Source organism: Molothrus aeneus, chromosome Z (genome assembly GCF_037042795.1).
Source record: "Molothrus aeneus isolate 106 chromosome Z, BPBGC_Maene_1.0, whole genome shotgun sequence".
Lineage (NCBI taxonomy): Eukaryota > Metazoa > Chordata > Aves > Passeriformes > Icteridae > Molothrus > Molothrus aeneus.
This window is the reverse complement of record NC_089680.1, coordinates 37,942,028-37,957,774: the sequence shown is the minus strand read 5'-3', so window position 1 is coordinate 37,957,774 and position 15,747 is coordinate 37,942,028. Positions and strand designations below refer to the sequence as shown.

Sequence of the window (15,747 nt, the reverse complement as noted above, 5' to 3'; positions counted from 1 at the left end):
GATGTGCTGTGAATCAAGGTTGGGGCAGTTAGAGGTGATGGTAATGCCTCTCTGAATTAAGAAAATCAAAACAGTAGGTGCAGTCAGCGTAGAGAAAGTGAGAATGTGTCAAGGAAACAACATGGCAACACTAAGGTCAGTGGAGAAGGAGGGGGGCTGGAGGTGCTCCAGGAGCTGAAGCTGAGATTCCTCTTCAGGCTGTGGTGAGACCATGGTGAAGCAGCTGTGCCCCTGCAGCCCTTGGTGATCCATGGGGGATGCCGAGATCCACCTGCAGCCTGTGGGGGAGGTGCCCAAGCTGGAGCAGGTGGATGCCTGGAGGAGCCTGTGATCCAGTGGGAGACCTGGTGGGAGGGAGGTAGGGGTTGGGGGAAGAAAAGGTTCTTTTTAAGGGCTTATTTTACTTTTTATCCTCCTCTGATTTTGTTAGTAATGAATTCACTTTGTACCTCTAAGTCAAGCCTGTTTTGCCCTTGGAGTGTTTTCTTGGTCCTTAGCTCATCAAGCCTTCATTAATTTTTCCCTCTCATCTGCCCAGCTGTGAGGGTAAGTGAGCAACTTTCTTGGGTGCCTAGTGTTTGGCTGGTGTCAAGCCATGGCAATGAGTAGTTTACAAACCTTTGGTCTGGAGCTGTTCATGTGCTATGGACAAGTTCTAAGGAATCCTCAGGTAGTAGCTGAATAAAGCAAAGCTTTCACAGAATGCTTTTCTGATTAAGGGCTGCATCCCAACTCAAAAATTATGGCCATAAGAATTGAAGGACTGTAAACAAGAGTCTGAAAAACAGACAGGAAATAGAATGTCTGCAAAACTAATACCAGACTAATTAAAATCCCCCAGAGTGTTTTGGCAGATAGGAAAGCACACTGCAGTCTGCTGAAGACAGAATGAAGTCTATTCTGAAACCATCTCTTTCATTGTTGATCATGCTCAGAGGAATTACGTTGACCTACAAATTAGCTTTAAGGATGCTAAAGGATGGCATTGACCTCAGTTAAAGGACTGGGAACAAAAAGCAAGCTTGCTGAATATTTTCAATGTGTCAGCTGGCTTTATGCAAAACCTGTATTCTTTGATTGAAGACCAAGTGCAAAGCTTCAATGTTGGGTAAAATTAGGAGGTTATTTTCTGTTAGCTGAGTTTAGTAATTTTAATGTGCTGTCCAGCAGTTCCAAGAATTCCCTAGTGACTCAAGAGGAGGATATTTGACATCTCTCAGAACTTCTTCAGTGACACCATAAATGGACAGGTCTTGGTCAAAAGTGGATGTCTGTACATTGTTCCGTACTTCAGAAATTGTGGAAAGTAAAAATAGTACTCTGTCATTGCAAATTTTACTTTTTTGTGTGATTTCCACTGTGTGTGATTAGTGTCAGTCTTTGGCAATAACATTTCTTATAAACCCTCAGTTGCCTGAAGGTTTTATGTTATTACTGTCTCCATGTCTTAACTCCGTTAACTAATAAGTAACAGTAGATGAAATCATTTGACTACGGAGTTTGGACCAAGGAATCTTGTGGGAATCTTACATTTTAGCAGGTTCTCTTCAAATTTACCTGATACTTGTATTTTTTTCTAGCTAGCTCAAGGAAAATGTTGAAATCAGTAGAACTAACTCGGGACATTATTTCAGTAGCGCTTGAAATATAAACATTAAGTGTTTTTTATTTTATGCTGTTTATTTCCTTCAAAGTAACTATGGTAGAGTCTTTGGCACTTCTGAAGGTTATGAGTTTGGCTTTTATTTCTTTTTATTAAGCAGAAAAAAATTACCTGTTGCCAAAGGACACTTAGAGGAAGTACTTTGTATTCAAGATTGGGGAGTCATCTCTTCGTTCAGTTGACAAATTATTTAGGAGCCAAACTGTTGAAAATACCTCTTGCTCTTTATGTTTCTAAATAAATATGACTTGCCTTTCAGAACCTGATATCCATATATAAGTAAGAAAAATATTTTATTTTCTCACTGTAAATGTACATGTTGCCTCCTGACATTGTCTTAGAATACTATGGACAATGGCTGTAGTCCAATTTCAGTGTTATATGAACTTGTCATTCTTCCTGCAGCGCAATACTATCAAGCAGGATTTCCTTGCACTGTTTCTTTTCCCTGCTTCTTTAACCAAGTCAACTAAATTAGTTTTCAATACCCAATCCTTAAATATTTCCCAACTTCAAACAATGCTGTGCTTCGCTCATCCTCCACTCTGCAAAATGAAATATGCATGGTCAGAGGAGATGGGATGGTTGTTGACAAAGACTTTGTGACCTGGAAAGATGAATGAGGCTCATACTGAAAGAAGCTGACTGAACTTTGGCCTCTTAGTGCCTTTACCACTAGTAGCAGGGAGATGAAAACAGGCAGATGATTTGTCAATAATTCTTTGTCTTCATCAACTCTGCCCCTCCACTCCTTCTGATTAAAAAGACTGTGTTTCTTCTTTAGGATCATTATCATTAATCAGTTTGCACTATGAAGCTACTCCTGTAGCAGTATTTTGTGGGATTCTTGGTCTAAATACGCCAGTCAAATTAAATTATATTGAAGACCTATGTTTACTTAAGAGGTTCTGTAATTATAAGGTCATATGCAGCATACACAAATGTCCTAAGCAAAGGAACATTCTTTACCAGAACAAATGAATTTCTGAGCTTGCAATAGAAAGTTTTTTTGTAGTTGTTGATGGGCTCATTTAGCAATCACTTATAGAAATATACTTGCTTTCTTAACATTTACTGTCTAGAATGGTGAATATGTAATCCATCTTCTCTGAACCACTTGGAGAATTTTTGTGCATGTAGACTGCAAGTACAATATATACAATTTAATAATACAAAGCAGTGGTTTATTAGAAGGTGTAAATAACAGGTAGCATGTTAGTCTTGACTAAATACTAGTGTGCCCTTTATAAGACACCTGATGAGTTACAAGGAAAAACCTTTTCCTCAGACCACAGCAAGAAAAAACCCAGCCTCACCAAGTGAAGACTTCTCTCCTGACTCCTTGGAAGGTACAATTGTGGATAGGCAGGTAGGAAAGAGGGAAGCTCAAATCATTCTATGAATCTTCATAGAAATTTCAGAGACTTGGAAACAAGGCATGTGTCTAAAACATTTCCTAAAATGTTTTTCCTATTCCAGAAATGTGGTGCCCTAGTGAGTACCTTCAATGTCTAAATTCAGGTTGGTCATGCTTTGTACTGTTAACTCCTCTCCAAGCTATGGATATTTCATTTTATAAAAAGCAGTTTTACTTCCATATTGTGTTCTTCAGTCCCCAAGATTTACGTCAGATTTGCAGGTTAGAGATTTGTTAGTGAAGTGTTTTACCTCTCACTGTTTTCCATTCTGAACAGTTTCACAAAGAACTTAGTGTCGGCTATGTGTAATAAAGCCCCTGACACGGTTTCCCACAGCATTCTCACGGAAAATCTGGCAACCCAGACTTGGACAGGTGCAATGTTCACTGGGTAAAAATTTTCAGGATGTCCAGGCCTTGAGAGTGGTGGTGAGTGGAATAATTTTCAGCTGGTGGCTGGTCACAGGTGGGGTTCCCCTGGTCTCAGTCAGTACTGGGAGCACTTCTGTTCAATATCTTTATTAATGACCTGGTGTAGTGTAGCCTCAGCCAGTTCATAGATGAAACCAGACTGTATGAGAGTGTTGATCTGCTGGAGGGCAGGAAGTCTCTGCAGAGGGATCTGGACAGGCTGGATTGATGGGCTGAGGCCGATGGTGTGAGGTTCAACAAGGCCAAGTGCCAGGTCCTGCCCTTGGGTCACAACAGCCCCAGGCAGTGCCACAGGCTGGGACAGAGTGGCTGGAAAGGACCTGGGGGTGCTGGTGAGAGCAGCTGAGCATGAGCCAGGCTGTGCCCAGGTGGCCAAGAAGGCCAATGGCATCCTGGCCTGGATCAGCAATGCTGTGGCCAGCAGGGCCAGGGCAGGGATTGTCCCCCTGTGCTGGGCCCTGCTGAGGCCACACCTCCAGTGCTGGGTCCAGCTCTGGGCCCTCACTGCAGGAAAGGCACTGAGGGGCTGGAGAGAGTGCAGAGAAGGGCAATGGAGCTGGGGCAGGGGCTGGGGCACAAGTGCTGTGAGGAGCGGCTGAGGGAGCTGGGGGTGTTTATCCTGGAGAAAAGGAGGCTCAGGGGAGACCTAAAAAGAGGTTGTATCCAGGTGGGAATCAGTCTCTTCTCCCAGGCAATCAGTCACAGGGTGAGAGGAAGTTGCTTTAATACCAGGAGGCATTCAGGTTGAGTATCAAGGAGAAATTCTTCTCAGAAAGGGTGGTTAGGCATTGCAATGGGCTGCCTAGGGAGATGATGGAGTCACCATGCATGGAAGATTTTCAAAAAACATCTGGAGCTGGCCCTCAGTGCTGTGGTTTAGTTGACAGAGTGATGTTTGATCAAAGGTTGTACTCAATGTTGGAGGTCTTTTCCAATGTTCATGATTCTATGGTTCTGTGACAAGTGGAAAAGGCCTTAAGTTGCATCAGGAGAGGTTTATATTGGATATCAGGAAAAACTTAAGATTCAAGTTGTTAAGAATTGGATCTGGCTCCCCAGTTTTGTGGTGGAGTTGCAATCCCTGGCATTGTTCAATAAATGAGTCAACATGGCATTTTGTGATATGATTTAGTAGGCAGTGGTAGGTGTAAGAGAATATCTGTATGATAAGCTGTTCTCATCTACATAGCCTCTTTCTTTTTCTGTGAGAAACTTGCTTCATTGCAGGTGGTTACTACAAACTGCTGCAGCTCTGCCTTCTCAGTGACTCTCTGCCAACAGTAACTCATGCTGATTGAAGTTGTCATAAAGAGTCTGTTCACTATGGTCTTGCAGTGGAAATTACAAGAAATGGCATTTTGTCATCCAGCTATTAAAGCCACATGGGATTTTCAATAATTCCTTTAGCCTGTTTGTACAAATGGGTTTAATTATGTTTAGCTGCTTTTGCAGTTGTAGTAAAAGGCTTGTGAATCTTAAATTACCATATTATGAAAACATGTGAAAAAATTCTGTACTAAACCACTAAAGACATTACTCTGGGAATAAAGCATCCCTTCTTTGCCAGCATTTTATCAGATTGCAATTACAGCTGTTGCAATGTCGCAATGCTCTGAAGGAAGATGTGACAGGAAGTATTGCATAGTTCTCTATAGTGAAGTTGATAATGGCTCTGTGGCCTTCTTAGCAAAACACCTCACGCTTTTCTTGAGGAATTAATCTCTAGAGCACAGAAAAAGATGCTTACATTATTGCACTTAGGCATTAAAACCGTTCTGTGTGTATTAAATGTTGGTAATTGCACACTGTAAACATAGTAATTGTTACATTTCTTACGCCATTTTTTAGTTGTGAGCAGTTTGTAGAGTCTGCCTCTGACTCTAATTTGACAGAGTTTTATATGTGCACATTGTGGGGATGCTGACTTTAGGCACACTTTAGATGGATTGTGGTGGTCCTTTCTCTCTTCCCCCACGCCTTTATCAAAAACCCAGTGCTGTGTGCTTATGTAGTAGGTCAGGGATTAGCACCAATTCCCATGCCAAATAAAACTTTCTGATTGATTTTGTACCCTTTGACTTGTTCCTTTTGACGAGTGAGCATTTACAAATCTTAGGTGCTTCCTTCCCCTTAACAGTGGGTTGTCACACCCATTATTGTTGCTTATTCAGTGATATGTTACATAAGCTTGGACAATGTGTTGCATTTAAACTAAGGCTTTAGTCATAAACCAGTAATTTAAGAGCATGGTTTTGAGGGTACTGCTGTTGTTGAATTTTTATTTTGCACTAAAGTGAAATTTAAGAACAGCATAGTTAATTTTTTTACCTGTTGAATGCAGCTTTGCATGGACATTGATGCTAGTAGATTTCTAATGACAAGCTACTCACTGAAAAATGGAGTTATGCATATTTAGAAATTGATATCAAAATCAGACTGGTTTCATTGGGTGTTTCTTTCCCAAGAGTGAAGTCAGTAGGGAATAGAAGGACACTTGTGGTTTTTATTTGTGTTTTGCAATGCTGTAAGTCAATATAAGTCTGTTGTCATGTCCTCCTCTTTACTTTTAGAGGAATGAAGTGGTTGGAGTCATTGGTGCAGGGAGAAATCAGCCTAATGAGGTTCTTGGTTAAAACCAACTCAGCAACTTCCTGAGGTAAAATTCAGTACATGTTTTCCATTGAACCTGCTTTTGCTAAGACTGCATGATTAAATGCTGCAAGGTCAATTGGTCAATGAAAATGCACCTAATTTTTCCACTGAACTACAAAATGCTCTATTCTGTGCCAGTGTTTTAACTAATACAGGCTCACTGTAATTATACAGTGGTCAGTAATTTTAGAGGGTGTGGTCATACATAATACAGAAGATAAATGTTTTTCAAAACTGAACTATTACAGGTAACAAATCAATTTGTAATGAAGGTCGGATTTTTAGCAGTAGTTCTGCAGTCTCCTGTCTCACCCTGCCAACAGAGACAGTGGAAATGCTTCTCTTTAAGAAGGGGTACCATCTGGGATCAACTGATCTCTGGAGCAGTTACCCCTGAATCACCGGGCCAAACAATAGAGGCATCAGCAATGAAAACAGTCGAGTGTTTCTGTGGAAGGCACTTCCTTCCTTGTGTTTCAGGAACAGTAGCTTCACTTTGCTCCCACCCTCAGGATGGAAAAGTTAGTTCTTCTAGAGCATTCATGTGCAAAGTGGATGAAAGAGCCTATAAATGTGGATATGGAACACATTTTTTGGCAAGATTTCTATTGTACTCTAAAGGTTTCCCATCTTCTGTGCCAAATCACTTTTGGTAAATGATATTACTTTTGTAAGATGTTTTTCTCTTTACTGTTAACTTCCTACAAATGGTAGTAGCTGAAACAGTTACTGATGCTATGATTAAGTGCCCTCTGCATCCTGGAACCTCCTGAGTGCTACTGTCCAGTCCACAACCAAACATTTAAGACTGTGGAAGCCTTAATATAAGCATGTACATAGCGAAGAGGCAGGCAGAGGGATGACTAAAGGGTTTTGAAAGTTAAACAAATGTTTAACTAGTCTTTTAGGTGTGGTGCAGCTTTTCATGATTTTGAAAGATTGAGCAGCTAACTTTCAGTGTGTCAGTGAAATCCATGTATTAATGTGTGAGAACAGGCAACTAATCAGACCAAGTCTAGAATAGAGGTTCAATAATTAAACATAATTAAGGGTCTGGTCTTGCCCTTTCTTATGTTCTCACTAAAGAAAAAAACAAAACTGGTATACCAAAGAGCACTTAGGTTACAGTTTACGTCTGCTTCTTTTGAACCACATTTCTGTTTCATCTATTACCTCATAGTAAAACAAATGCAAATTTTCAAAATATCACTATCCATGCTACTGTATACTTCTAAATAGCAAGGGGAATTTAAAAACACTAAAGCAGTTTCCAATGCAGCCTCACACGGAGGTTATGGGTAATGGGGAGATGGCAACATCATTCAAAAATAAAAGGGAAGCAAATGGGCTGACTGGCTGAATCTGATGATTAGCTGAAGAGGCTTATGAGTGATCTGGAAGTTGGAGTGGGTGTTGAGCTTGCATGTTAAAATAGCCTGAAAAAACCTGAGCTGCACAAGTCATGGAAGTCGAAATGAATCAATCTACAGCTTATGTTGTGTGTGACACTAGTGCAGGGTAAACAACTTGCTGTCTGTAATGGATCTCTTCCTGAATTGGGACCAACATCTCTTGATGTACTGATCGCATTATTAAAATTCAGTATCTGTTCTTGGGGAGCGTCTGCTTAGCAAGGACTGTCACTGCTTAGTAGGAGGCACATTAACTACGGACTTTGGATTTCCATTTACTAACTTCACAGCATCTTAATTGCAAAGTTCCTTCTGATTTTCAGCCCCATTGCTGCAGTCAGTTATGTTGCTGATGGCTGCACTCTTCTTCCAAGCCATTAAGAATATATCTGTAACTTTTAAAAGGGATCACCACTTGATTTATTCCCCTGCCTGTGCCCTGAATGATGCATGAGGTGCTTACGCGGGAGTGCTCCTCGGCGGTGGCTTTGGAAACCCAAAATCACCTCGGCGGTGATTTTGGAAGCCCAAAATCCTCGTTTCGCTGCGCGTCTTTATGCGATTTAAAGACACTCTTTAACTTGATCCACTGGCACCAAAATACCAGTGCCCACACTCCCGCCTGAGGGAGCGGCGGGACTGCCGGGGGCGCGCCCTCACAGCCGGTAAGGCGGGAGCTGGGAGCGGCCTCAGGGCCGGCGGGAGGCGATCAGGGTGCTGAGGGGCCGGGCAGGGTGTGGAGGGGCCGGGCGGGGTTGGCCAGGGTACGGAGGGGCCGGGCGGGGTTCGGAGCGGCCGCACAGGGCCGGGGGGTGGCTCCGGGGGCGGGCGGCTGCCGGGGCTCCGGGCAGGGCAGAGCATCCGCCCGCGGGCGGCCGGCGCCGTGCGGGCAGCTGGAGCGGAGTCCAGCCCCGCTAGTGCCGGCGGCGGGCGTGGGGGGTTCTGACCTTCGGAATTACAGGAAAAAGCGTTACTTGTGCTCAGCCGGGCAACTTCCCATTTTGTCCGTCCCTTCGAGGTTGCGGGGAGGCAGAGGCTCCTGTTAAAACAAGCGCAGCTGAGGTAAGTGAAAAAGATGCTTTCAGCAGAGTGGTCTCTGCTCGCGTTCATTTATATGAAGTGTGGGAGAGTGTGAAACTCTTCCCCGGACTGTTACTCGCGTGGATCTCTAGCAGTGGAGCTTGCTAGCATTCGCATCTCTCCAGGCGTTCATCGGAGACTTGGGGCAGGACATGCTTCTGTGTCTCTTCGGGCCGAAAAGATCCTTTTAGTTTCTTTCTTTCAAGTCGTGAGATAGTAAGAATTGAAACTTTCTGTTTACCTCATTTGTCTCGTTTTGTAAGGAATGAAATACAGATGTTTGGCAGTGGTTTTCCTTGTGTATATAATGGTTAAGAGTCAGTTCTCAAAATGATTGCAGTGTATGCAATCATCAAAGGAAGGAAAAGCTGTTACTTAATTGCTCTCTGCTTAATTTGTATTCACAGATTTTCTCGAAGTGATGAATCAGATATAAATGTACTGGCCCCAGGTTTCTTCAATGTTTGCAATTTCTGCCTTCTGAGAAAAATATTTTTGTAATGTGTTTGTGTACATATCCATAATGAGTATCATCTTCATGCACTCATGCTTAAACTGGGGAAGTATCACTTGGCCTTCTCACCTGTAATGGACTGCATGACTTGTCTTTGCTCCAGGGTCTGGAGCACAAGTCCTGTGAGGAGGAGCTGGGGGTGTTTATCCTGGAGAAAGGGAGGCTCAGGGATGCCCTTATCACTCTCTGCAACTGCCTGAAAGGAGGTGGTGAGATGAGGGTCAGTCTCTTCTCCCAGGCTATAATCAACGGACAAGGAAATTGCTGCAAGTTGCACCAGGAAAGGTTTAGATTGGATATTAGGAAAACTTTCTTGTCAGAAAAAGTTGTCAAGCACTGGAATAGGCTGCCTGGGAAAGTGGTGGAGTCATTGTCCCTGGGAGTATTTAAAAGGCTCGTAGATGTGGCACTTGGGAACATGGGTTAGCGCTGGACTTGGCAGCGATGTGTTAATGGTTGCACTTGATGGTTTTCTGGAACCAAAATGATTCCATGATTGTCTAAAATAGTTGAAATGCAGCTTCTGGACTCTATCTGTGAATTAAGAAACTGATTGGGCAAGAGGATGTTTTTGTGCTTGAAGGAAGCTTCATGTATTGGGTGGAAGAATGGAGTGGTCAGTTCAGATTTTTCTGTCAGAGGCTAATCTGTAACAAAACAGGTCTCAAAAGGGAAAAAAGGGAGAAGGAAGCTTTGGGCTTATATCATAGAGGTTGCAGGATTGAAGATTAAAGATCTTGATTTTTCTATAATAATCATTTAAACCTGAGGAATTTTTGCATGATTTGGTGCTTGTAGGGGGTATTTTCAATTAAAAAATGCCATACTAAGAGAATTTAAAACATAAATGTGTTTAGTAGTGTTTGGAGCCTGATTTCTCACTACCATGCCATGTTTTGCCTTGCAGTTTTGACTAAGATACAAAAGTATTGTTAATAAAGTTTACAGCATAGATAGTAAAGAAAAGCAGGATATATAAACCTTAGGAGTTGATCTGAAGCAGCAGGGTTATGGTGCTGCAATGAGTCTGAGTTTTAATGTTTTCTAAAATAGCATGATCAAATATCTTTTTCAGACACTTATATATTACATATACCTACAGGTACGTTTCAGGGACATGGTCATCTTTTTTGAGTGCGAAGAAAGTGTGAAACTGAGTCTTATGCTTATTTTGTTCTCTTAGTTGCTTGCCACACCAGAGACAGATTGTTCTCCACCAACACAAAGGAGCATGAAGGCAATCATTGTCTAATAACATCTTACTTGCTGAAACACCTAATGCAAAATCATCTCTCAAAGTATACCCTTGCAGCCCAAATAGGCTTTGTAGTCACACAGACAATGAGCCAAAGGAGGTTTGCTCCAAGACCAGTCCTGTACAGGAACTCTCTTTAAACCTTAGCTTGCCTGTTTTTTCTTTGTCAGTGAAAAAAGAACAGGGGAGGATAGTGGCTGAAAGCAAAATTATGTCTGGTAGTACAACCAACATTTAGTTCTAGTGATCTTGATGGCCTGACCTTTTGTTTAGCTTTGCTGAGCATTGGCAAATTGGATGAAATCATATAGTTAAAATTAAAAAAGTGACCCATATGTAGAGATAAAGAAAATAAATCTTGTTTTGTGTTTGTAACTTTAAGCATTTTGCATAAAAATTCTGTTTCTTTTATGAGGTCCAATGCATTGATTAGTAGAGGAGCACCTGTTTTGAAGCTCTTTTATCTATCTGAGCAATTTATATAAAGGCTTATTTGTTATGGTTGCTCAGAGAATAATGAGTTATATTCTATTTTTTCCTATTAGTACCAAGCTCATGTGGTTAAAAGTTTGATTTAAATTCCAATGTAACAGTATTTTGTATTGTAATGTATGAATATTCAGTGTGCTGTTTTATAAGAAAGCAAAGGCTTTCTCAAAACATGTTTTGCATCTGTAGCTCCAGGATATACTAAGCAAAATAACTGTTATCAGCAGTTATTAGCAAAACTGACTTTTCCTGGTAACTATGTCCTTCAGAATTCTGGAACAAATGTATCTTATCCTTTTGTGCCTACATTGGCTATTTAGAGACTGAAAGAGGAAAAATGGCTTTCCTGCTTTTCAGTTTCCAGTTAGTTTGAAGTTTTTAAATTAACAAGTAGTTTTACATGATGATGATTTTTTTTTTTTTTGATGTTACTGTGTTTTTAGAACAAGTTTCTGTGGTCAACAGTTGATACAGCATTTCGAGAGCCTCACCGTGTGGGTACTTCAGATATGTCTGTAAGCTTAGTAGTTTTCTGAATAGATATGCAGTGTTTGAATTTATAAGTGGTGTTAGTAGATTATGATACCATTAAGTTTTCTGGTAGGCCATCATAATTTAAAATACATATAGGTTTATTTTCCAGAAGAAAGTGCACCTAACACCTGTTTCAATCAAGTTCTATTTAAAGGTAAATGTTTGAATGCTATTCATCCTGCCCTGAGGTTCAACTGACTGTTTTTGGCTCAGTTAAAGACTGTGGATTATGAAATCATTGTGCCCAGGATTTTTCATCACAGTATCTGTCATTTTTTCCATGATGGGCTTGTCAGTGCATAGGTCATAGGGGTTAAAAAGTTGAAAATACCCATTAGCTGTCCCTCGAGTTTACTGCTTCTTCCATTATGTTCACATGTCATTGTCTTCTCTGACCAATGTAGGAAACCTGCTGTTTTCCTCTTCAGATGCTCACTGGTACTCACCTTTGGTGCAGTCCTGACCGATCATGAATCTGAGGCACCCTGTTACCAAAAAGGATGCTAAAGTATGTATTTGAATAATTTTCCTGAATGTCCTCTTTCTCTCTATAATTTGTGTAAGTGCTGATGGATTTGAATCTTGGAGTTCTGAAAACTCATGGTTATTGCTTTTCCAGGTGCATTTTGCAGAACACTGCAGCTGAGTGGCCCAATGGGCTAGAGCAGAGGCTTAGGCTCCTGTCTTTCTGTGGATAGGGCAAGGTCTGTCTCTCCACGTAGCAGCTATCATGGGAGAGCTGTAGCAATGGATGGTAAAGACCAAATAAAAGGAGGAGTGTCTATTCAGCTTCTTCCTTCATAGTTGTTAGAAGAGTGTCAGACTTCGTAGGGAAGAATTTCCTGTCACATATCAGCAAAGATGTTAAAAATTCTTGAATGGCTGGAACAAAGAACGGTGCTGCATGGTGCCACATCCAGTTGGCAGCTGGTTGCTAATGAGGTTCCCTAGAGCTCAGTACTGGGGCCTCATCCTGTTCAGAATCTTTATTGCTGATCCTCACAAGGGGATCCAAGGGCACGCTTAGTCAGTTTGCAGGTGAAACCAAGTTGGGCAGGACTTGATCTGCTAGAGGGCAGGAAGTCTCTGCAGAGGGATCTGGACAGGCTGGATCATGGACTGAGGCCGTTGGTGTGAGGTTCAACAAGGCCAAGTGCCAGGTCCTGCCCTTGGGTCACAACAGCCCCAGGCAGTGCCACAGGCTGGGCCAGAGTGGCTGGAAAGGACCTGGGGGTGCTGGTGACAGCAGCTGAACATGAGCCAGGCTGTGGCCAGGTGGCCAAGAAGGCCAATGGCATCCTGGCCTGGATCAGCAATGCTGTGGCCAGCAGGGCCAGGGCAGGGATTGTCCCCCTGTGCTGGGCACTGTGCACCTTGTGTCCATGGATATGTTGCAAGGAAGAGAAAGGTTAGGCCCTCTTCAAAAGGAAATGGGAGACATGGATACCCTGGGCAAAGAGAAGGCTGAGGTTCTCAACAACCTCTGTGCCTCAGTCTTAAACAGCAGAGTTCCAGCCATGTCAATTAAGTCAAGAGAGGCAATTGCAGAGACTGGGAGAACGAAGACCCTAAACCCACTGTCGGAGAGGATCAAGTCTGACACCATCTAAGGAACCTGAATGTGCACAAATCCATGGGATCCAATAAAATTCATCTGGGGGTCCTGAGGGAGATGGCAGAAGAAGCTCCTAAAGCACTATACATAATTTTTGAAAAATTATGGCTGTCAAATGAAGTCCCTGATGACTGAAAAAAAGGAACTATAACCCCCATTTTAAGAAAGGGGAATGCAGAAGCCCCATAGAACTACAGAGCATCTTTCCTCTGTGCTAGGAAAGATCATGGAGCAGATTCTCCTGGAAACTGTGCTAAGGCACATGGAAAACAAGCAGGTGTTTGGGGGCAACCAACATGGCTTTACTAAGGGCAAACCATGCTTGGCAAATTTGATGGCCTTCTATGATGGGGTGCTGCAGCTTTGATGGACAAGGGCAGAACAACTCCCATTGTCTACCTGAATTTAAGCAAAGAATTTGATAGTCCCACTTGCCATCCTTGTCTCAATGTTGGAGACACTTGATGGATGGACCACTCAGTGGATAAAGAATTGGCTGGATGGCCACACTCAAAGAGTTGTGGTCAATAGCTCCTTGTCCACATGGAGACCAGTGAGAAGTGGTGTCCCTCAGGTGTGGGTCCTGGGACTGGTACTGTCCCAGACCTTTGTCAGGGATGTGGACAGTGGGGTCCAGGGCAGTCTCAGCAAGTTTGCTGCTGACACTGAGCTGGGTGGGGCACTCGACACAGGGGAGGGAAGCGATGGCATCCACAGGGACCTGGACAGGCTTGAGAGGTGGGATCATGCAAACCTCAGGGAGTTCAGCAAGGCCAAGTGCAAGGTCTTGAGAGCAGCCCTGTGGGGAGGGACTTGGGGGTGGTGGCTGATGAAAAACTCACCATGAGCCAGCAGTGAGTGCTCCCAGCCCAGAAAGCCAAGGGAATCCTAGGCTGCATCCAAAGCAGCATTGGCCAGCAGATTGAGAGAAGGGTTCTACCCCTCTGCTCTGCTCTGCTGAGACCCCACCTGGAGCACTGCATCCAGCTCTGGTGTTCCCAGCACGATGACAAGGAGTTGTTAAAACAAGTCCAGAGGAGGGCCAGGAGGTTGGTGAGAGGGCTGGAACACCCCTGCTGTGAGGATGGGCTGAGCAAGCTGGGAATGTTCAGCCTGGGGAAGAGAGGGTTGTGTTGGGACCTCACAGACACCTTCCAGTACCTGAGGGGGCCTACAGGGAAGCTGGAGAGGGATTCTCTGACAGGAACCGGAGTGCCAGGGCAAAATACACGCCTGAAAGGAGGGAAATTAGATTAGGTACTAGGAAGAAAATCTTTACTGTGAGGGTGGTGAAATACTGGAACAAGTTGCTCAGGGAAGTTGTGGATGCCCCATTCCTGGAAGTGTTTGAGGCCAGGTTGGATAAGGCCTTGAGTAACATGGTCTAGTGGGAGGTGTCCCTGAACATGGAAGGGAGCGTTAGGATTAGATGGTCTTTAAGATCCCTTCCAACCCTTAACATTCTGTGATTCAATGACTCCATGACATGCTGTCTTTACATTTATAGATGTTCTTTATTCTTGGTGTAACATCTACACTGTATACCAGAGGCATGTAGTTCATGTAGTTAAAAGCAATCCTAGAATAGGATCTGAATGGAAAAAGGTTTCATGTCCTGAAATGGGGAAGAAGGGCAATTGGTCTTAAATACAATATGGGGAAATACAGTCTTGCTTTGATGAATCAATTTTTTAATCACTTGAAGACGACAGTTTTTATAGGCATCTTTAAGTGAAACACTTATGCACATAGGGTGTAATTTTTACTCAGGCACGTTCTTTGATCACTTTGATCACATATATAACCTCTTCAGTAAACAGCCAAAGAGCTATTTTGTCACATATCATTTATCAGTGTCCTGACAGGTGTGTAAGATTTGAGCAGCATTGTAACCTGCCAAGTCACTACCTTGGTTTCTGGCAAGTAGTAACTACCAGCTGCCATGCCAAATAAACAGCTGCTAATTCATACTGGACAAAGTAGAAGCAGGAGGACTGAACCAAATAACTAGCTCACATCTGGGAAAAGTCATGGATGTCTCTCTCCCCAGTTATCTCCTCTGTTTCACCAACTCGGATGCCTTACATTTGCTAATGTAGTACAAATACTTTTTTTTCTTAGCCTTCTGATGTTTTGGTGAGTGGAAGTGACTTATTGTATGGCTGAGTACTAGAGAAGAACTAGAAGAGGGGAAAAAGGGACAGAATGGATACAGGATGAGGAGCACCGAGCCTGGATGGAATCTTCAACTATTTAAGCGTTCTGGTGTGCATGGGATACTAAAATTTTTCAAAGGCTTCTAACTTGGCATTGCAGCCAGCTTGGTCATGCCTGTTTGTGCAGTTCTGTGCTCCAGTGTGATGGGATATGTCATGTGGTATTTTCAGCTTAAGCATTATTCAAAAATGTTTTTATGATTTGCCAATGCTTCTGAATTCCATCTCCTTTCTAAGAAAGAATGGAATTGCTGGAGCTAGTTAAAGGAATCTGATAAAAAATGTGTTTGCTTAATTCTTGGAAAGAACTGGACTATTTTGGCTGAAATGCAGCCTCTTCTGTCTCATATCCCCTCAAAAATAGGATATCTGCATGTAGGATATCAGCAGAAGCTTTATCTCTTATTATGGGGAATAAACGAGGAGTTAGAGACAGGCATGTGCCTGCAGGGCTGTGATCTTGTCTCA

General features: G+C 42.8%; 1 protein-coding gene across 1 annotated transcript in view; it reads left to right on the top strand.

Annotated features, from left to right (window-relative positions):
* The first annotated feature begins 8,545 nt into the window (after positions 1-8,545).
* Positions 8,546-15,747, top strand: part of IL31RA (interleukin 31 receptor A) — a 34,980-nt gene continuing 27,778 nt past the window's right edge. Inside the window, exons 1-2 of the mRNA XM_066568942.1 lie at positions 8,546-8,638; positions 11,877-11,956. Of these exons, the coding sequence (XP_066425039.1) occupies positions 11,918-11,956 (39 nt within the window). The 5' untranslated portion in view covers positions 8,546-8,638; positions 11,877-11,917. The remainder of the gene's footprint in view (positions 8,639-11,876; positions 11,957-15,747) is intronic.